The sequence below is a fragment of the Lepidothrix coronata genome, unplaced genomic scaffold, assembly GCF_001604755.1.
Source record: "Lepidothrix coronata isolate B3197 unplaced genomic scaffold, Lepidothrix_coronata-1.0 Scaffold95, whole genome shotgun sequence".
NCBI classification, from domain to species: domain Eukaryota; kingdom Metazoa; phylum Chordata; class Aves; order Passeriformes; family Pipridae; genus Lepidothrix; species Lepidothrix coronata.
In genome coordinates, this window is record NW_016690275.1 from 2014752 (window position 1) to 2036148 (window position 21397).

A 21397-nucleotide genomic window follows, 5' to 3' on the forward strand; every position below is an offset into this window, starting at 1 on the left:
GCCGTGTCACAGGTCTCCTGTGACAGAGGGGGCGTGGGTCACGCACGCTGTTCCAGCACTCGGCACTCCTTGCGGGAGTGGGCGGCCACCAGCAGCCCCGGGAGCGGAGCGCTGACAGCCCCGCGGTCCGCGGCGGGGGCAGGGGTGTGCGGGGCCAGCGCTGTTCGCTGCCTGCGGCGCCGCCCTCCCCGTGCCCGCCCCGCCGGGGCCGCCCCGCAGCAGACGGAGGGAGGGAGGACGGGCGCGGCCGCAGCGGCAGCCGGCGAGCCCCGGGCGGGCGGTGCGGGAGCATGGCCCCGGCGGGGCGGCTGTGCTGTGCCGCGCTGCTCTGCGGCGCACTCAGCCTCTGCAGCCTGCGGGCCGCGCCGCGGCAGCCCGACACCCTCTACATGTGGATCGACGCCCAGCAAGCGCGGGTCCTCATCGGTAAGTGGGGCCGCTTCCCCCGAGCGGCGGGCGGGAGCCCAGAGCGGAGCCCAGCCCGGCGGGGCTGCCGGCCATCGCGCCCCTTTGCCTTCCGCAGGCTTCGAGGAGGATATTCTGATCGTGTCCGAGGGGAAGATGGCCCCGTTCACCCACGACTTCAGGAAAGCCCAGCAGAGGATGCCCGCCATCCCCGTCGGCATCCACGCCATGAACTTCACCTGGCAGGCAACAGGACGGGTAGGTGTCGAGATGGGGCCGCGGCAAGGGGCGGGGGCGGCTCTGTAAAGCCGGGCAGGTGTTTCGCCCTTGGAATAGTGGCGGAAACCCCCTCCGAAGCGTGCCGGGGCGGCCCTGGGTGCGGATCAGCGGCCGTCGTGCCCCTCGCCGGCCCCGCTGGGAATCGCCTCCATCCCAGCGGGGCACGGGCGGGCTCGAGGAGCAGCGAGAAACCGGCCGGGTGGCTGGGAAAGTGCGCTGGATATGGGGTTGTAAGGTGCGCGGGAGAACCGGGTGTCTCGGGCCCTGGAGAACCTGCAGGCTGGTGACGCGTGAGCCAGAGTTCACCTGGAAGACCCCAGTTGCCTGTACTTGTCATAAAATTTCATATCGGACCGTAGTTACGGGGATGCAGTTTTCTTTCGACTTTCTTTGGCTTATGGACATACACTAGAGGTTATTCATTGCTCTCTATGTGCTAAATGTGCAGGCTTAATTTGTAGTTCTGGTAAATAATAATTCTCTTCTGTAGACTTCATTTTATCAAGTTAAGTTCCAAAACCATGTGAATCTGCCGTGTATTGAGTCCCTTTGGATTCTTTTGTTGAAAAAGTAAAAATTTGTGACATACTTTCATGAAGAAACATATGCATGATTTGACACACTGACAACATATGTTGAATTTGCATAAAGCTGAAACTTGTTAGCATACATTATCATGGATACAGAAAAAATCATAGTGACATAAAAGCCATGGATAAAATTAATTCATGTTTACAATGCTGAGCATTGATTTTATACAATAAAGAACTTGTTAGTGATTAAGCAATATTTACATCTAATTACTCCGTGAAAATTGGTTGTATAATTCAGCTAATTGCAGTTTCACAAATTTGGTTTTGGTTGTTTGAAAATACTCTTTCTAGCTACAGAATTTGTTTGGCATTGTCTGAAGTGTTGTCCGAGGCCTTGCAATTTTTGCTGTCCTCACAAAGCCTCTGAGTTTAGGAAATGCTTCATCGCCTCCTGTAGAGGGGGGGGGAATGTGGAGAGGCAAAACTTGCTCACAAAGGCTAAATGACTTGCTCAAGGTCTTTGGCGTTCCTATCCAGCTTTACAGAGAAAACAACTTTATACGCCAAGGGTTGGCATTTAGGTACCTAGAAATAATGAGTGTTTTTTGGGACTGTATTTCCTGCTCCATTTCTCTGCCAGCTTCAGTTGATGTTCATGATAAAACTAGCTCTTTTTGGAAAGGGCAATCGAGGTGTTAGACTGAACCCTGTTCTTCTTCTCTTGTATTTCTTTCTTGTGCTCTCCTGTCCCTCCTTTGCTGCCTACATGTAGGTCATTAGAAAAAGATGGTTCTAACCCTGATGTTTGTGAGAAGACTCACAGGCTTAAAGACAGTATAGGCAAATGTTCTGCTTAATGCAACTTGCAGGACAAAATGCCTTCTGAGCAGTAGCAAAGCTATTTAACCCATTAGTCCTCTTCCTGTTTTCTGAATTACTGAATTCCTCATAGACAGAGCATAATTACTAAGTGAAATACCTAAATGGTTAAATTAACATTATGTTTCTCCAGAATTTCCAATATTTTATGAGAGGAAGAAATGAGTACAGTTTTACTTTTTTTTTCCAATGTTCTATTTTGGTTTTAAGTATACACGTTCTTAAAAGTTTCCATTGACACATCCAGGAAAGTGCTAAATACTTGCTACCTTTATTGCCTATACTTTTTTATGGAAATTTTTTAAGTCAGGGAAGAGGAAATGGGAAGTGGAAATGAGGGGAGAGGAGGAGAGAAGAGAAAAAGAGGAAAAGAAGGGAAAAGGGGAAAGAGGAACAAGAAAGGAAGAAGGAAAAGAAATAGAAACTAGTCCTTTTTGAAAGAAGGAAGACATTTGAGATGCTGGAGTACTAGCCTGCTTTCTGTAAAACAGCTGTTGACTAACATACAGTTGCCTCCTGTTTGGTAAAACTGAAATATTTCTTCTGTGAGTCTTCTGCCTTAGAGACCTCTTAACCTCGTATCCTACTTGAAATTTGAAGATGTTTCTCTGGGGTTGCAAGGTTTTGGTGGCTCTCAGTAGCCTTTAGGAATGACTAGACCCTTTTTGGATCTATAGATAGGCTTCTGAGTAGGTACAGGAGATCCTGTCTATGGCATTACATAGTTCCTAGCCCTGATATCAACAAGATGGGGGAGTGAGAGAGCAGCTGAGTGAGTGTCTGGCAGCTAGACAAGATCAACCCACCACACCTGGGATCTCCACCAGGGCACCTTGCATCCCTGTTTACACCCATAAAAAGTAGGTATAAATATCATGTGGGTAGATTTCATCTGCCTGCTCCTGGGACAAATAATGATCCAAGTTCTAGGTGAGTAAAAAACCAACCCAGGGAGTGGCAATGCCTCTCAGTCCTGCGTTGCTGAATATTCTATTTCAAAAATGTCTGCTGAAAGGCACATTTTAAGGACTAGATTATACCAGTATTCTGTGTAAACTGAAGTGGTAAAAACCTTCTGCATTTGGATACTATGTTTCTGATACAGTGGCCTCTGTGTCCCAGATACATTTTATGTGAGAAAGATTTTGTATGATAAACAATTAAAACCATTTTCTCTAGAAAACATTAACCAAAGAAAAGCATTAGTTGCTTTTAGTTCATAGTCCGTTACTTCTAAATAATTATTAGAAAATATAAAAGGAACCCCAAAATTTAAGGGTCTGAAGGTACTGAAAATAGTTTTTTTCTAGTGAAGTCAGGATGAGCCAGGGGTTACAAGAAGGTTAAAATACTGCAAAATGGGATTGTCATGTTTTTATGCACTTTATGCTTTTACCTATGAATTTCAACATAAGATTACAGATGTTATATTCTCTTTAGAAAAAAAAAAAGTAATCTGGTAAAATTGACAAAGATTGCTCCTTGATTTAAAAGGTTTAAAAAAGCAAAAATCAATGTTAATATATAGTATACAATAAGCATCTGTGTAACCACTAGAGCTCACTGGTGTGTTTCTTGCTCTTATTCCAAATGGTGATGTTGTCGTCTGCAGAAGATTGAGCTTATAAACTTTCCAGTGAGACTTTATCATGCTGACTAATGCTGTGGCATGTTTCACTGTGCCCACCAGTGGAAGGTACCAAAGATTACAGTGATAACATCATCTCTACAGCATTTAGGAGCTTATGGCAGGTATTTAAGCTCCAAATCCACAAACCCCAGTATGTATGCTTAACTTCCAGTGAGACTTCTGACAGCAATACAATGAAGTTCACATGTGAGTGAGCACTGGTGGGAGAGAACCATATTAAAAAAAAAAAAAAGTTGATTAGTGCTCAGTGACAGAGCAGCAGCCAGGTTGATTTAATAGAGAAGGGGTAAAAAAAGAAACCAAAAAGCAAATTGGAATTTTTGTTCTGTAGCAGTCACTGGTCTGATCCACAGAAACAGTCAGTCTGGGCCACAACCTGCCCATGCTGCTTTCTTCCTTTCAGATATGGGAGAAGTATTTGAGGTCAAATGAATTATTGTAGCAGCTCACTTCCCACTCCCCGCTGTTATGAGTACCCCACAGCTCCTCTCCTGGTGCATGGTTGAATGCATGCCCATGATGTGGCATCTAAAATAACTCTCAAAGAATAATTGATAACCTTGAGTAAAAAAAAAGATGCCCAGCTCTCAGAAAAAGGGGATATATGTCATCAGTGCATTTTTTAGTATTGTTTCTATATTGTAAAGTGAAGGTTAGGAATGCTATATAATTAACAGCTCCTGGAGGCTAATTCTGACCTCAGCAATGTGACCATCAACACTGAATAGCTCAGTTGAGTTTTCTGGAATTGGGTTATATGGCTGAGGTGTAGCCTGACCGCGAAGGTAAAATGGAATATCCAGCTATGCCAGGAGAATATTTGTTTCCTGCCCAGAGAAAAGCTAACAGATCACCAGTTTTAAGGCATTAGTCATGCAATAGGGTGCTCCATTCAAACATGGCTATTTCCCTGATGAACTGAAAGAAATGAAAAAATATTGAATTTCAGAACATGTAATTGTTCAAAGGAAACTTTTCTTCAAAGAAACTGCCGAACTTTTTGTAAATATCTTATTCATACCCAGTGATTACTGTGATGCTTTTCAGTTTAAAAAATGTCTTATATGCAAAATTTTAGGTTTTTTTCCCCTGTAAAAGTATGGCTATTCTCAAAATTTGGTCAAAGTAATTGCATAAACTCGCGTTCTTGGGATTTACAGTAGTACCTTCACTGTGGTTTCCCATCACCAGACAGGGGAAATACTTTGTTTTCTGAGCTCTATACCAAAATTTCCATGTGGAATGTGAAGATGTTTACATATTGTGAGCATGATTTTTAGACAGGGAATTCTCATATCAAGAGCACAGCACCAAACCTTTAATATTTAGATTCTGCTCAGCTGTGGTATTTTGCATCTCTGTGTTGTAGACATGCCACCAGGGATCAAAGTAATACTGTGGAGATCCCACTTTCTTAGTAAAGCAGGCATGTGCCAGCCATCTGTTCTATCTGCTGATAGAAAACAGCAGTAAAGTTTCTCAAAGTTTTGCCAAGAAGAAAAGGGGGGGGGATTTATTGCTCAGCAGAGATGAGTTACAAAGCACCTTGTAGTGTAACCTACATCTGGGTTCCATAGTAATTTACATGGTATATGTGTAAACTACACAATTATTGTTTTTACACAGCAGTGTAAAGCTGTGTTAAGTAAACCATTCTTCAAGATTTTCATTGTTTATCCTTTCTATAAATATTCTAATACAGTTTTAGCAAAAAAACCCCTAGAGTAATAAAATATTTTCACTACTTTTACAGTAGTGGCTGCAATGTACAACATAACTGTTGAAAAGCATTGGAACTAACAAGGGCACCCCAAGCTTCAAGACTGTATTTTGTGAAAATGTACACATTTCGCTCCCTGTGTTACTAACAGCTTTCCTGAAATATAAATCCAGGCTGTGTTGCTTTCCTCTTCTTTGTGGAAGTGAAAATGTTTTCTGTCAACATCACCTCTTTTTTTTACAGACAGTTTCACAGGTATGTTCTTAGTGGTCTAAAGTTAATGCCATTACGAGTAATGCCACTGAGTAAAAAGTAAGAGCTAGCTAGAAGAATTTTCATGTATTTAACATCTTCTGTTGCTTTCCAAAGAGGTTTTTTGGGTATCTACAAGAATGATTGACTTACCAAGTAAATTACGTACATACAAAGCAAATGTAAGAAACCACACTTTTCCGAGGGTATGCAGATATGTAAGGAATATGATGCTACCCAGAGCTTTCAAAACTGATATGTAGTAGATATTTACATCACGTTGAACAGAGTTTTCAGAACTGTATACCTTAGCTCAGAACAATGAGTTCCTGATTAATATTTTTAAAGCTTTAAAGAAAATGCATCTCAAAATATCTTTTATTTTACCTCCCTGTGGCTTTACACTTGGTTTGCCAGGGTTTGTTCTTCTTTTATTTTCCTTTTTGTGTACAAATTCCACCTTTTGAAAGATGCTATTTTACTTGCATTAGTTTCTTTTATTCTGCTGTTCTACCATATTGGATTTTTTTTTGTTATGCTGGGAGGTTGTTGCTTGCTTATTTGCTTTTTAACTGTTTATTTGTGGCCAAGCTCTTCACTATATCAAACTGTAGCCCAGGCATGGTGGAAATGTAATACTTCCCTCTACAGGCTGGCAGGGCTCTGCCTGCTGCAGCCCCCGGAGGCTGTTGGCCTTCTCTTTCACAAGGACACATTGCTGCTTCCTCGTCAACTTGGTGTCCACCAGGATCTCCAGGCAGTTTTCTACTAAGCTGCTTTCCAGCTGGTCGGCCCCCAGCATATACTGGTGCCTTGGATTGTTCCTCCTCAGGTGCAGGTTATTGCACTTCCCCTTGATGAACTTCATGAGGTTCTTCTCTGTCCATTCCTCCATCCTGTAGAGGTCCCTCTGGATGGCAGCAGGACCTTCTAGTGTATCAGTCACTCCTCCCAGTCTTGTACCATCTACAAAATTTGAGGGTGCACTCTGTCACAAAGTCCAGGTTATTAATGAAAATGTTAAACAGTATGAGACCTAGTATCAACCCCGAGGTACACCACTAGCAGTTGGCCTCCAACTGGAGCAGTCCACCTTTCTTATGTAATGCCAATTCCTTGCTTCTTCTGTGGGAATGTTGTGGGAGACAGTGCTGATGGCCTTACTGAAGTCAAGGTCCACAAAAGCCACTGGTCTCCTCTCCCAAGCTAGCTGTTAACGAAAAATGAGCCAGCCAGGAACAAAAAAATGAGACTGGCTTGTACAAGCACAGTAAAGCAGCAAACCAAAATCTGCCTCAAAAGAAAAGAATATAGATAAAGCCTCTGTTGTACAGAGGCACTAGAAGACTTTATCCAGCTATGATACCTGAAATCCACCATAGTATGTGGATTCATAGTCTGTTCATAGAACACCTTAGCAATGGCTTGCAAAGCTTTGGGGTGGATTTTTTTTCAGCCAAACAGCAAGAAGACGCCTGGATTTTTTTGCATGAAGAATGAAAGTTTGCTTTGTTTTGCAACCAACTGGTGGAGTCCATCTTGTTTGACTATACAAGGAGAAGTAGGCAATTACCTTGAGCTGCTTCAGCACTTGCTGCCATCACAGCCAAATACTTCAGTAAATAACTTGACGACCAAACCCTGCTTTCAGACCTGGTCCCACAAATCCTCCAAAGTTACCCCTTTGCCTGGATAAACAGCTAGTTAAACCCATCTGATCCTAAAGGAAATAAATATGACTGACATCAGACCTGGCAGTCTCCCAGCCTAAGGTTTTGGCCCATCACCAGGGAAAACAAACTCCCCAAACAGCAGCCCACTAATGAGAAGATCTGTCTCCAGCTCTGAAGCACAGAAACCAGTAGCAAGGGCCACAGAGGCAGCCTGTGCAATGATTGCTGGCCAGAGGAGGAGAGGGCAGGTTCTTGGACCATCCTGACCATCAAAGAATGAGTTTAGAACCTTCAGTACTGTGATTATGAACCTATTTTTCCTCAGACCACATGGAAGACATGGAGAGATCACAGCTTGTTGATGAGCAGAAGATAGGCTCTCCCTATAATGTTTTCTCCTTGCCCTCAACTTGCAAATATGTGAATATTGATACAGCCAGTAAGAATCTGACACTTAAAACCGCATAGGCAAATAATCAAGTCCACTGAACACTTTCAGTAAGGAGTGCAAGTACCAACTTCAACCTGTTCTGTTTAAACTGCAGTAAACACTGCTTTCATTTTTCCAAGTTTGAGCCTTGGCCAGTTCTCTTCCTTGCAGATACTCTGGGAAGTAAATTGAACTGTTGAAATGGAGTCCATTTGAGTAATCGGGTTGAAACAAATTTATTTTTCCCTCTTGAAGCCACAGATACATGAAGTTGCTGCAAGCAGCTGTGTGCCTGCAGTGTTCCTTGCAAGGACTGTCAGGGACAACAGGCAGGTTGCACAGCAGAGCACATCTGTCATCTGTCAGATAGGAAGGAGAGGCAAAATACAGTTACCTGGGTCTGTAATCACAAGCAACAAATGACATGCATAGCCATATTAAGAGCTGGGAAATAATTTGCCAGCAGGGCATATTGGCAGTTGCCTTGGTTGATTTGTTTGTTTGTTTGTTTGTTTATGCTGGTGCTTTTTTTTAATCTCCTTCCTTCCAGTTTTTCAAAGGAACATCAATTTAGATAGCACAGACATGATCTGGTTTCTGTATTGGCAAAGGAGCATAGCTGAAAGCTTGTGAGCCAACAGGTTGCCTCCCTCTAGTCAGAACTGTGACACATTGGTATTAGGTACAGGGCAGAGAAGCTTATACTATCTCTTACAGGCAGAAATTAGAAGCCTTCATCACATCAAGAGCCACATGGGTTTCACATTTATACTTGACATAATAGCAACTTTCCTTTGATGGGACAAAGTCTGTATCTTATCCTGCCTGCTGACAGAGTTCACATTTGAATTGTATTGATGTGAATACCCTGCTTAATTTATGGACCCTTTTTAGTTGTCCTGCCAAACATTTACAGTCAAATAAACTTCATAATTTTTTTAGTGTCATGATGCCACTATTACTTTCATCCCATGATTCTATGAGTTGAAACCTGACAGTAGAATTACAAGATTTAAAACATTTCTAAGTGTGTAACATCTTTATATAGTACTTCTATTCATCCAAAAATAGTGGTTTTCTCATCTTGTAAAATATAATCAAGCAGTATAAATTAATTAAAATAAATTACTGAGAAATATTTAAAAGGATGAGTAATCTGAAAGTTTACTGACAGGAGGAATGGTGACATGGAGGCATAGAGCTCACCAGCTCTGCAAATTATTGTAAATTCTCTTATTATTCCACCTCTTCCCAACCCCAACAACCTCAACAGAAACTTCTGTCTGTAGGTTTATATTGATTTATATATTCTTGTTCCTCTCTGCAAAACTGAGGAAATTGCAGTGAGATCTTTCCCCTTTGTGGTTTAGAGCAGGTGATGGAGCATATCCAGGTTCTTCAGGATTTCTTCCCTTCCCCAGTCCAGAGGTCTCACGAAGAGCAGGAAGCAGAAAGCCAGTTTTGTGAGAGATGAAAAGAAAGGGATGGCCGTTGCCTTCTGTGAACGTGGTATTGTGAGATTCTTCCCTCTCTGATTCCTTTATAACCATTCCCTGTTTAAACAGAAGAAAATCCCCAAACTAATCCTCTCTGCACAGAAGAGAGTTGTGCCAGTCTCCTGCTCAGACTCTGTCTGGTTATTCCCCTCAGGAGAGAGGAAGGTGGAGGAAGGAGCCAGTCTGCAGGAACTCCCCTAAGCATGATGAGGCATAGAAAGGAGGGCTGGAGCTTTTCTTATAATCTGAGCAGAATTGCTTGAAGTGATACTCAATTATGAGAGTTTCCAACACTGTTTTGCACATTATTATTATGCCTTGACATCAAATCTGTTTTTTCTTACCCCAGGCACATTCACAGGACAGTTTACTTCAGATGCATAAGCATCTATCTGATGATAATCAAGCAGCAGAGGTGTTTACGGGAAGCTTGCTTTTCATCTCTGATTGTAGGCTTCCAGATAAGTCAGATTTTAGTAATGCTATACACAGATTAGTTCCTGTGGTAGAGTCTAAGTTATATTTCTGGCAAGCACAAGATGAGCTACTAACTACTCTCAAAGCACAGAGAATATCTGAGAACATTTCTTTGAAAAAGCAAAATCCTTGGATTAAAGTTTGAACAACCTGCATGTTGGAAATTCAACTATTAACTAAACACACATTTCTGTATATCATGGAAAGTGGATGTTTTAACTGAGATGCATTGTTCCCCTGTTGTCTTGCAGATGTATGTTTATAGCCTACATATAAATCATAATTTTTCTGAAAACAGACTTCTATTACTTTAAAAATCTGCATTTGAAATATATGTGGATATTTGCATAAGACCAGCACGGTTTGGGCTTGACATTTTTTTCCATACTTATTTCCCAAAAAAACATTTCTAATGAATCTTGTGGTCAGCAAGTTGTGGCATTCCAGTTTATGCCACCCTTAATACATATGTATTCCAGTTTATTAAATACAATTGAAAGGTTGCAGCAACAAACTATTACATTAAGGTAGTTGGCCTTCATGTGGAAGCATATTTTCCCCTAACCTCTGCGTGTCTTGTACTGCACCGCTTGCAACCAAGTGGTTTATTGTGAATCTGCATATTAAGGTGTCCAGTTGACTGAAAGAGCTGAATTTTCAAAGATTACTCTACATTTATAACAGCCATTCACTCTGAGGAAATCTGCAAGAGCAGTTCTTTGGTTGTATAAGATTCACAGTTACAAAAGAAGCTGCATCGAGTTATGTCTCATATATGAGAATTAGTATGGGCTCGTGTTCTTAATGAGGTTTTAATGTCCTGTAAAACCAGAGTTAAGTCTGTACATACAGCATTATTCACTGGTATTTCCTGGTTTTTGACTGTTTAACTGGGTGCCATAAGACTTATTGAAACTTTTTATTAAAACAAGTGGGTTTTGTATATCATTTCCTCTATTTCCCTAAGAAAAAAAAGCAGATCGAAAGGTAGAAGTGTTAGGAAGAAAAGCTACTTTGTTCCTCAGAGATTTAAGTTTGAAAATAGTTGCATGTTGCATCAACTGAATGCAGCGTGTCTCTGCACTTCGAGTGGAGCAGAGACTGAATCTCCGTCCCCACACACTGGGGAGGGTGTGGGAGAGCCCCTTGTCTGAACAGAGCTGGAGAGAGCTGGTTATGTGGCACCCTCCTCAGCTGCAGCCTCCTGAGCTGTACCTGCTGCACAGTCCTTCTCTGGTACATCGTAGGAGATCCACAGGAGGGAGCCCTATGCTGGGTGCACCACCCTGATGGCAAAGGCTGTTGGAGTGTTGGGCTCACTTGGTTCAGGGTCCATGTTCCAGTGCGGTTTGCTTGAGCACCTCATGGGCAAAAACAGCAGAGCATGGGCCTTGCTTTTGCACCAGAGCAGCAGCATCCTTAGTTGAGACAAGTCATATCCTGACCAGTGGATTTCCTCACTGGGAGATTGTGTGTATGGTTGCTGTGGTCACAAAAGCCTCCTGGTGCAGCATCCTTGTCCAATCTGTTCCATAAGACTCTGTATGACATTTTTCTAAGACATGGCAAGAAAGCCACTTGAAAACAGATGGGCAGCCTATTCTCAATTCAGCTGCCCAGCACACCTGTGTGGCCTGCCACAGTTAGAAAGACAGCACTTGGTATCTGTCTCACTTTCCTGAGAGGTGTGTCATATTCCATTTACAGAGTACAGCTCTGTGGTCATGTTTCAGACATGTTCTTGTAGTCTGAGGTTGCTGCAAAGAAAACCATTAACATGAACTGCTGAAAACCTAAAGCTAAAAAAAATTACAAGCCTGAGTCAACTTGAATTATTCCAGCTGTATAACATTAATGAGCAATAACAAGATATTTCTGAGGATGGGATCATGTGTTTAGATTTTTCGTTTTCCACAGAGATAAAAAGCTTTGTATTCCCATGACAGCTCTGGCAGTGCCATGCAAATTCATGTGCTCTATTGGGGTGCAGGTTTGGTTGGCTTCAGCAGCCCATTGGAGGAACCACCTTCTTGCGATGATTCTCGGCTTGGCTTCTTCTCCTCACCATAATGAAAGGATAATGAAATTTAACATCTGTCAACAGCATGGAAGCAATTCACCTCACTTGTAGTGCCATTCTACAACAGCTTTCATCAGGCTGGCAGCTGACATTGTCTCATCTTTGTTCCTATCCCTGGTCGCATATTTCCATTCTCTTTCTTGTACCAGTGCTGATGTGGCTACTCAGGAAGCTGTTCTGGTTGAAAACTAGCCCTACGGAAAGAAGTGATTAATTTTTAACTTGATCTGCTGTCTTGGTTAGCTTATCACATGGCTGTGTCTGAAGAGGGCGGAAGTGCAACAGCGCAGTCTTAGGCTGCCTTGAGCTACCAGAAATATGGCAAATCAAATCAAAACAGAGAATCAACTCCCAAACGCCAAGCATCTTCTAACTGGCAGAAATTCAAGCAGAACCAAACAAATTAACTCAGCTGACTGGTATCACAGTGAGTCCCATTGAAAGTGACAGGGAGGGTTTGACCCACAGGCTGGTATGCTAAGTACAATTTCTGTGCCCTGGAGTGATCACAGAATCACAAAATCACAGAATATGCTGAGTTGGAAGGAACCGGTAAGGATCATGGAGTCCAACTCTTAGCCCTGCACAGGACCATCCCCAAGAGTCAGAGCATGTGCCTGAAAATATTGTTCGAACACTTCTTGAACTCTGCCAGGCTTGGTGCTGTGTGACCACTCCCCTGGGGAGCCTGTTCCAGCTCCCAGCCACCCTCTAGATGAAGAACCTTTTTCTAATATCCAACCTAAACCTCCCCTGATACAACTTCAGGCCATTCCCTTATATCCTCTCACTGGTCACCACAGAGAAGAGATCAGTGCCTGCCCCTCCTCCTCATGAGGAAGTTGTAGACTGAAATGAGGTCACCCCTCAGTCTCCTCTTCTCCAGGCTGAACAGACCAAGTGACCTCAGCTGTTCCTCATACGGCTTCCCCTCAAGGCCCTTGACCATCTTTATTGCCCTCCTTTGGACACTCTTTATGGCTTAATACCTTTCTTACGCTGTGACTCCCAAAACAATGTTCAAGGTGAGGCCGCCCCAGTGCAGAGCAGAGTGAGACAATCCCCTCCCTCGACCAACTGGTGATGCCCCCCAGCACACTGTTGGCCCTCCTGGCTGCCAGGGCACTGCTGACTCATATTCAACTTGCCATTGACCAGGACTCCCAAGGTCCCTTTCCGTGGCACTGCTTTCCAGCATCTCATTCCCCAGCCTGTACAAACATCCAGGGTTGCCCCATCCCAGGTGCAGAATCCGGCATTTCCCCTTGTTGAACTTCATATGGTTGGTGATTGCCCAGTCCTCTGACTTGTCGAGATGTCTCTGCAGGGCCTCCCTGCCTTCAAGGAGGCAACAGCTCTTCCCAGCTTTATGTCACCTGCAAACTTAGTTAGTATCCCCTCCAGTCCTGTGTCAAAGTCATGTTGAAGAGAACAGGGCCCTGTGGAACCCACTAGTGACAGGTCACCAGTCTGATATTACCCCATTCACTATGACTCTCTGTGGTCTACCCATGAGCCAGTTGCTCACCCACCACGTGATGTGTTTATCCGGTTGTGTGCTGGACATTTTGTCCAGAAGGATCCTATGAGAGACAGTATTGAAAGCTTTATTGAAATTCAAAAAGATTACATCAACTGGTAATGCAAAGAGCAGACCTGACAGCTCAGCAAGGTTTGTGGTATTGGACATTGTTCTTCTCCAGTGTTTCTTTCTTCCTGAAAGTATTGTGGACCACACTCAGCCCAGAACTACTCACTTCATCTGTCAATAAAGGCTGGTTTGCGGGATTTGGGGAATCTCCAGCAGCCTACGACTTCAGCAGAAATTATGGATTGCCAGCATATCTGGGATGTATTGAGTGACAAAAAGGACGATTTGGTCTCAGTCTGCAAGAGCAGACCAGATTTACCATAGCTGTGCATCAAGGAATAAATTATATCTCTGATCTTAGCAAAACTCTTGAATCCCAAATGGGACAGTGATCTCAAAGCAGAATATAGACTTTTGCTGTTATTAGACTCCTGCTTATTATTCATCAGAGGTAAATTTGGCTTGGGGAGGTCCACACATTCATGTCTGAGGCTAAACTGTCCCTCTTGCATTTTCTTTAATAAAAATGATGTTAAGGTCTCTCTCTTTCGCTCAGTACATTATCTTGGGGAACTTTCAGCTCCTGGTCCTCTCTGTCAGGATTTGTACTGACACATGATAGGTCACATTGTCCAGAGGAAAAAAAAAAAACAAAAACAAAAACCCACAACAATAGGATGCAGCTTTCATAAAATAAACCTCCCACCTTTCTGAATAGGACTTATTCCTGCAAGTGTGTTCAAAGGGTTCATCTGGAAGCTCAACTTGACCCTGAGTCAAGTCAGCAGAGTCCAGGCCTATACTGTGAATAGATTCCATCTGCACCCAGGGAGAGAGAAAGGTGGTTCAAGACAGCAGGTAAATCAGACTCTGACTGGGTTGAATTTTCATTTGCAAGTGCTGGTCTCTTTCCTCTGAGTATACAGGAAGTCAAAGAAGAGCTAGCTTTAAAGCAGATATTTAATTTAAATGCTGGGAAATACACTGCACCTTAACTCAAAAGACTGGATTCTGTAAGGCTGGCACTGTAACCCAGGTATGAAGCTGTGCTCACTCTGCCTATGGGAACAGCCCAAAAGGCAGAAACTGGGGATAAGAATATACTTCCCTGCTTTACTCTGAAGATAAGTTCATCTTGCTTTGAAAAATTCAATGTATAGTTACAGAGGACATAACTATGTGGAGGCCTGTATGGTGTATGGAAATATTACATGGTAATATACGTGCACTTAGCAGAGTCTTCACTCAGTGGAAAAACAGTGTGATTTCAGGTACAATAGCAAACATAAGTTCCTTTTCAGATACACTTATCAAATATTTTATAGCGAATTTAGTTCTTCTTTTATGGTAGTATTTACAATTTGCTTTGGTCAATGGCAGACTGTAAAACAAGAACAAAATTGCATTTTCACACAAACAGGCATTTGAAAATGAACACAGCAGATGTTAAAAGAGCGGTTTTAAAGAAGTCTTTCCTAACAATTAGTCAGGATGGAGTTGATTTTTTTTCAAAAGCTTTTCACCATAACTTTTAGACACTCACTTGCCGAGAAAACAAGGCTAAAGACAGTTGTGCTGAGCAGTAAATAAAGAAACTTTCACTCAGAGGTGCTGCAAGCTTTCTGTCACATGGGGACACGAAAGTGGAAGCATCCCTCTTTGACAATCTTGAAGGACTCTAGTCTGGCAAAAGCTGCTGTGAGATTTCATAACTTAAGTTCACTGCTTACATTTTGAGGAGAGATATTTATATTTGTTACACAGGAGTGCCAGTAAAAGCCAAGAGTGAAACACATGGACTCAATAAAGGCCCAGTTACGTGACCTTTGCTGTTTGCCAGGCTTTTAACTTGTGTAAGTAATTGATTACACTTTCATGAGATCATAATCAGAAGGTTGTTCTTTGGTAATGGTGTGCTAGAGGAGCTTTATCCTCAACTTCAAAGCCGTCCTGTGAGGCTTAAGAACAAAGGGTTGGAAGTTTGAAGCATGGCCAAAATGAATCTGTGTGCATTATCCATGTTTACCACTATTCAAGAAGTGAATTAGCGTATTCTTCATCTGTGAGCTTTTCCTCGTCACATCAGATGAGCCACCATCTCTAAGGTTTACATTTGTGCTTTTAAAACTATTCTGCTTAATTAAATGTAGTGTCTGTTCAGATCTCCATCATAACTAATCTACATGGTTGTTAGTGCAATCATTTCCCTAATTGTACAGGTTTTATTGAAATTATTTGAGATTCTCTGAAAAGAATTTTCAGGCTGATTATTAATATAAGTAAATCTATCCAAAGGTGGAAACTGCAATCTGTAATCTATGTAAAGATGAACTCCCAGGATCAGCCAGACAAGCTTTTTACTTACTTTTCAAGCTGTGAGGGGGAGAAAATAACCTTGCAGTTTTTTCTCAATGTAGATAGAGCCACACAGATGTGTTTCAGGTGGCAGTAGTAGTACAGATCTACATCTGTAGAGACTTATTTTGTTAGGAACTAACTTGATGAGACAGTGTTTTAATTTTTTTTCTCTAAGAGCAGTAATAATTTTCCCCTTTTTTATTAGCTTTGGGAGATTTTGAACATTGCTGATCATGAAATCTCCACTGGAGAGAGCACTGATATTTTGCTGGGTGACCAAAGAATGAATTGTCCCTTGCTGTCCTGGAACAAGAATTAACTTTTCAGGAAAATAGCTTTTACGAATTCTCAGGATACCAGAACAATAAGTTTTGTTAAATATTTCAAGATAACTAAGGTTTGTGTATCTTTTACTTACTTAAAATCTGAACTCTTAATGTCTTTCTCTTTTTGGTGTACTGTTTATTTCTCTCCCCTTCCCCAATGCAGAGTTATTTAATATTCATCTGTAAAATATGTGAGAAAACATTTTAAAGGAAACTTGTGCACCAGGCCTGGTTTATGCTGAGAAATATCATTCCTTGCTAGAGATTTTCAAGGTGTAATTAACTGTGCATATTTATCAAAACTTGAATGATTTTTTCTCCTTTTAGCTTATTTTTTTCAAAAGTAACTCTGGTGAAGCTATAATAAAATACATTACAGAAAATCTTTTAAACAAAAGAAGTCTAAGTGTGCAGAATTGTGCTCTTTTTGCAAGGTAGATGAGCGAGAAACTCCCAGACTCTTCTCAACAAGGAGCTGTAAATTTGTTGTGACTGTTTTTTAAGAAATCCTGCATGCCACATGCCTTTGTATCGGTGTGTTTTTACTTAGCATGGATCTGTTTGCCTATATGCTGCTTTCCAAGGCTTTAGCCTTGTGTAATGGCCCCACTGTCCCCACTGCAGATACCTACTGCATCAAGGGCTTGCCTCTGATCTAAACCAAAACCATATTTCCATTAGCAGGCTAATGATGGACAGGAATGTGCAATAGGCTTTTATTTGTCCCTCTGTCTCAGGTAGCCTGCTTTTTCTGCACATGATGATGACTTTCAGAGTTAATGTTCTGCTGGTATACTTCAATTTTTTTTTCACCTCTCTCTCTCAAATCCCACTCTTTCTGCTAAGCCCTTCAGCTTCCAGTCTCAGATTGGCTTTAGTGACCCCTTCAAATGCTAAAGGGTTTCCAGAGCTCAGGATCTGGTGAGAGAAAATATCAGCTCAAAGTGACTAAGTAGCTGCCCTGTTTCCCATGTCTCCCAAGGAGCAGACAGCTGCCAGAAACTATGCTAAATATAATCTAAATCTAATATTTTGTGACCTCGCCAAGCTTCTTAACAGTGACTTTTTCATGTTACTTATCTTTACTGAAATTCCTTTTGCACTACTTGGAGCAAAAGCTAATGTATTCTGCAAGGAGTTCTGTCTATCTCTCCACTGCAAAGCATTCTTGAAGCCTGTAGTGTCACCTTTCAAAATCTGAGGCTTATTTTGATAGCAAACAAGAAATTTCTCTTTTCCAACTGTTTTCCAGCTGTTGGAGGATCTGATCTGCCATCCACAGTTGCATGCCATAAGAAACATTAAGCACCAGTTAGCCATCTTCCATTGACAAAATCTGAGAGTTTTTGTACCATTCTTCTAAAACCATTAAAACCACAAGTGGTTATTGTTGTAAGTTTCGTGCAAGGATTCACTCCATTGTTAAAAAAGTCTTCCTTCTCGCGCATGGATTTTCTTCAGTCTGACACGGTTTTCTTAATGTGAAGAAAGCAAGCATAGAACAAGCTCTGCAGATTTGTGAGCATTTCACCACAGCATTGCCTAGTTACCACTATCACATAATGTATTTTTCTCTGAGATTGCCCATTTCACTGAGTTCTAATTTGTGTCCTTCTTTTTTTTTTAGAAACACCAAACTTTCTTTTGTGTGTATCTCTGCAGTTCCTAATCCTGCTGTTTGGTTCATTCCCATACCCTTAGCAGCCAGTAATGGAAAACAGGTTATCCTGTCTTCTGTGTAAACTGTTTTTCTCAGAGCATGTTTCTATATCACTTCGTATTGTTAAGTATGCCTCCCATTTTGGGTCTGCCTTGTGAGGCTGACAGCAAGTCTCTGGGTGTCACACTGAAGTGCAAAAAATGGTATACCCACTCTGTGACAGGACCAATTAACAAGTTAGGCAAAGCTGCTGTCCCTAGCAGAAAAAGAGTCTGTATGCAGACAGTGTACGATCTGCTTGTCTAAGGAGGCACCATTATGTTGCTCATTACAGCAGTGTCTAGACTGCACCACAGTAACAAACCATTCATATATATGTACATACTCATACTGTGGCCAGACTCCTTCAATAGCCTGGTATGCACAATATGGATACTCTTTGTTGGAATTCATCTCACTTTGCTTCGTGTTTCATCTTGGAACGTAGACAGACCAACTCCTCTGACCTAATGTGGTTAGTATCTTGGTCCATGCTGTAAACACCTAACGAACACATACATCGTCTCACTTTTGATTTTATTTATGGCATATGCAGCCATGAGCATCTGCTATGGATAATGCATGGTAGAATCTTCTAGTGTGTGTGTAGCCAGAAATATTCATGGATCTGGGATAAAAAGGAACATTTTTGATGTGTTTCTTTCTTTAAATGAAAAAAATTGGCATTAGAGTATATTTGTAATTTAATTGATAACAGAACAGAAAATTCAGCACTGATCTCTTTAAAATGATGAGAAGAAAATACAGTTAATTTCTTACATCTACTTCCAAAGCTAACATACATTCACTTCATAATTAGAAAGGATATAGCTTTCATTAGGTTATTGAGCTGTGACATACAACAGTTGAAGCTACCTATCTTTGCTTCAGGTACTAGCGTTACTTCTCATCCTACATCTTTCATGTAAAATGAAGAAAACATAAAGCACAGTATTGTGAATTCTTTGATAACATATGAAACAAAAAACAAGTCAGATACAACATGGATCTGACTGATAAGAGAACTTCAGCACAGTGGATCTTGTACCAAGGAGTGCAGTTCTGTAGGAATTTTAACTGTATATCATTTAAAATGAAACTGCTGACAGATGTTTGGTACAATACTTGTTAGATGGCTTTGTTATTTTTATAACCTTATAAATTCCTCTGATTTATAGAAAACAGCCATTTAAAGTCCGTAAAAGTTAATCCCGACCATGGAATTATTTACCTAGAGTGAAATTTCCTCCCTTTGCTGAGGGCTTTACCCATATAGAGAACTGTTAAAGGGCAGCTGCACAGGGCTACCTGCTGCCTGAAAGCAACAAGTCCCCAGACTGTTCACACAAGGTCTGCAGAGGCCCTTGTCTCAGTTTCTGAGGGTCTCAAACAAAGATTTTACACAGAAGTAAAGCATATTCTTCCTCGGGTGCTTCATGAAGTCAAGCCAAAAGTCCTCTGTGCATGCGGAGTGTGCGATTGTCAAACATCAATAATTTAATGAAAACCCTATTTCCTCCACCACCTCTGACAACAGCGTTCCTCTAAGATTTAGCCTCACTACCAAATTTTGACCCTGACATACCAGAGTTCACAGGCTGGCTTAAAAAAAAACAAACACAAAAAACATGAGAATATCTTTATAATGAAAAAGGGATTACAGGTTATGGATTTTTCCCCTTTAATCTCTCAACAATATCCAAGGCAGTTTGGTTCTCACTACTAGGTCACTCACAATGGCCATTTACAGCATAAATTATGGTAGTCACTAGACAATATTTTAATTGCACAGACCTATATCTTCAATTAACCATTATGACTAAATTTCATGGTAGGCTGGAGCACGGTAAATATTTGCTGAGAGCATGTTGTTTGCTTTTCAGTCATGATGATTAATGCAAGTTAATTGGCAATCAACTCCAATTACAGCAGGACTATATTGGAGACTGGATGTAGAGATTGTGTCAAGACAGATTTTTTCCAAATAGATAGGATTTATGGCAGTCAAATCTTGTTTCAGATTCACAGGTTTGAGGAGTTAAACTACTCTACTTCTGCTACTGTGCAGCCTCTCTAGACTACGATTTTTGTGCATAACTTTTATGTCAAAATTTAACCAACTCAGTCCAGCACAAGATTTGCAAACGTACTCTGCAGCACATGGCTCCATAACTTTGCAGCTGGATCTCCCTGAGGTGTTTCAGGTATTCTTAGATACTATAATTTCAAGGAGTTCGGTTTTCATCAACTCAGCAGATGTACAGACCTTTGTACATAGTGAGGGCAGGTATCTCTCCCCACTGTGGCTTTCCTCCTGAGCAGCCTCTTGCTTGTGCAACGCCTCTTCCCATCTTTTTGACATGTGATCAGAATGTACTCTTGCCTCAGGCACTAATCACTGCTACACCTCTACTCTGGTTAGAGGAACTACTTTCTTGAATGGCAGTGAATATTGTGGCTCATGCAGCAATCGGCCCCCTTTTCCACAGGGGACTTTCTTTTTGTCTTTATCCTGAGGCATCGTTTTGGCTTTGGAAAATGAAATTCCGGTCCTTTTCCTACTAATCGGGGCTCTGGCTCACGAGCTGACCTGCTACAACAGTGTGGCTACAATGGAAATATGGGAGTGGAGCTATTTGGTCTAGTTACCAGTTGTTGTTTACTAGAATAGTAAGAACATGATGTTTTAATATCCCAGGTCATAACTCATTATGACCTGGTTTAGATATAACCAAACATCAAAGCTAAACAATGAGAAACAGACAGTGCAGCATTGACTCACTCACTGCACTATTCTATAGATGTGTGGAAACATATAATTATTTTTCCGAACCAAAGTTTTATGTGAAAACAAAAATGTTCCCAGTCTGAATTTATGGCTTGTTTTCATATTTTGGCATGGTATATTGTATTGGAAAAAAAAAATCTTTAATTAAAAACAGCCTTTTGAACATTACCCCAGACTTCATTTTTCATCTCTGGTTTTACTGCTTCTCTCCATGTCCCCTCTCCCTCTCACATTTACTCCATGTGTTTAACTCACCCTTAAAACCTCTCATTGCTTCCTTCCCTATTGTTTTTCAAGTCCTTGTCTAACATCTCTGTGCCTACACAACACCCTCCGAAGACTGTCCATGTACAACTGTAGCCCCTCATGCTGTTTGAGATCACCTTACAACATGTTCTCACAGAGTGAGTGGATATGCTGCCATGGCTGATCAGGAATTTTGTAACAACCTTTCTACTGAGGTCATGAGGGCTTTGCCGGTGTCATCAGGAGCTAAAGGGAGATGGTCTTTCACACCTTGCTGGGGCTTTTACTCAAGTTAGCAGAGCACAGAATCACAGAAGGCTGAGGCTGATCTGAGACTAGACAGTCTGACTTCCAGATGATCCAGTTCACTCTACTCAAGCAGGGTCACCTACAGCCACTTGACCAGGACTGTTTAGAGTTGGGTTTTGATATCTTCACAGATGGAGGTGCCACGACCACTTTGGACAACTTGTACCAATGCTCGGTCACCCGCACAGTAAAAAGGTGTTTTCTC

At 41.7% G+C, this 21397-nt stretch overlaps 1 protein-coding gene across 1 annotated transcript in view; it reads left to right on the top strand.

Annotated features, from left to right (window-relative positions):
* Positions 1 to 278: 278 nt before the first annotated feature.
* The window catches only part of WIF1 (WNT inhibitory factor 1), a 43577-nt gene continuing 22458 nt past the window's right edge, over positions 279 to 21397 (top strand). Inside the window, exons 1-2 of the mRNA XM_017822079.1 lie at positions 279 to 426; positions 524 to 663. Of these exons, the coding sequence (XP_017677568.1) occupies positions 291 to 426; positions 524 to 663 (276 nt within the window). The 5' untranslated portion in view covers positions 279 to 290. The remainder of the gene's footprint in view (positions 427 to 523; positions 664 to 21397) is intronic.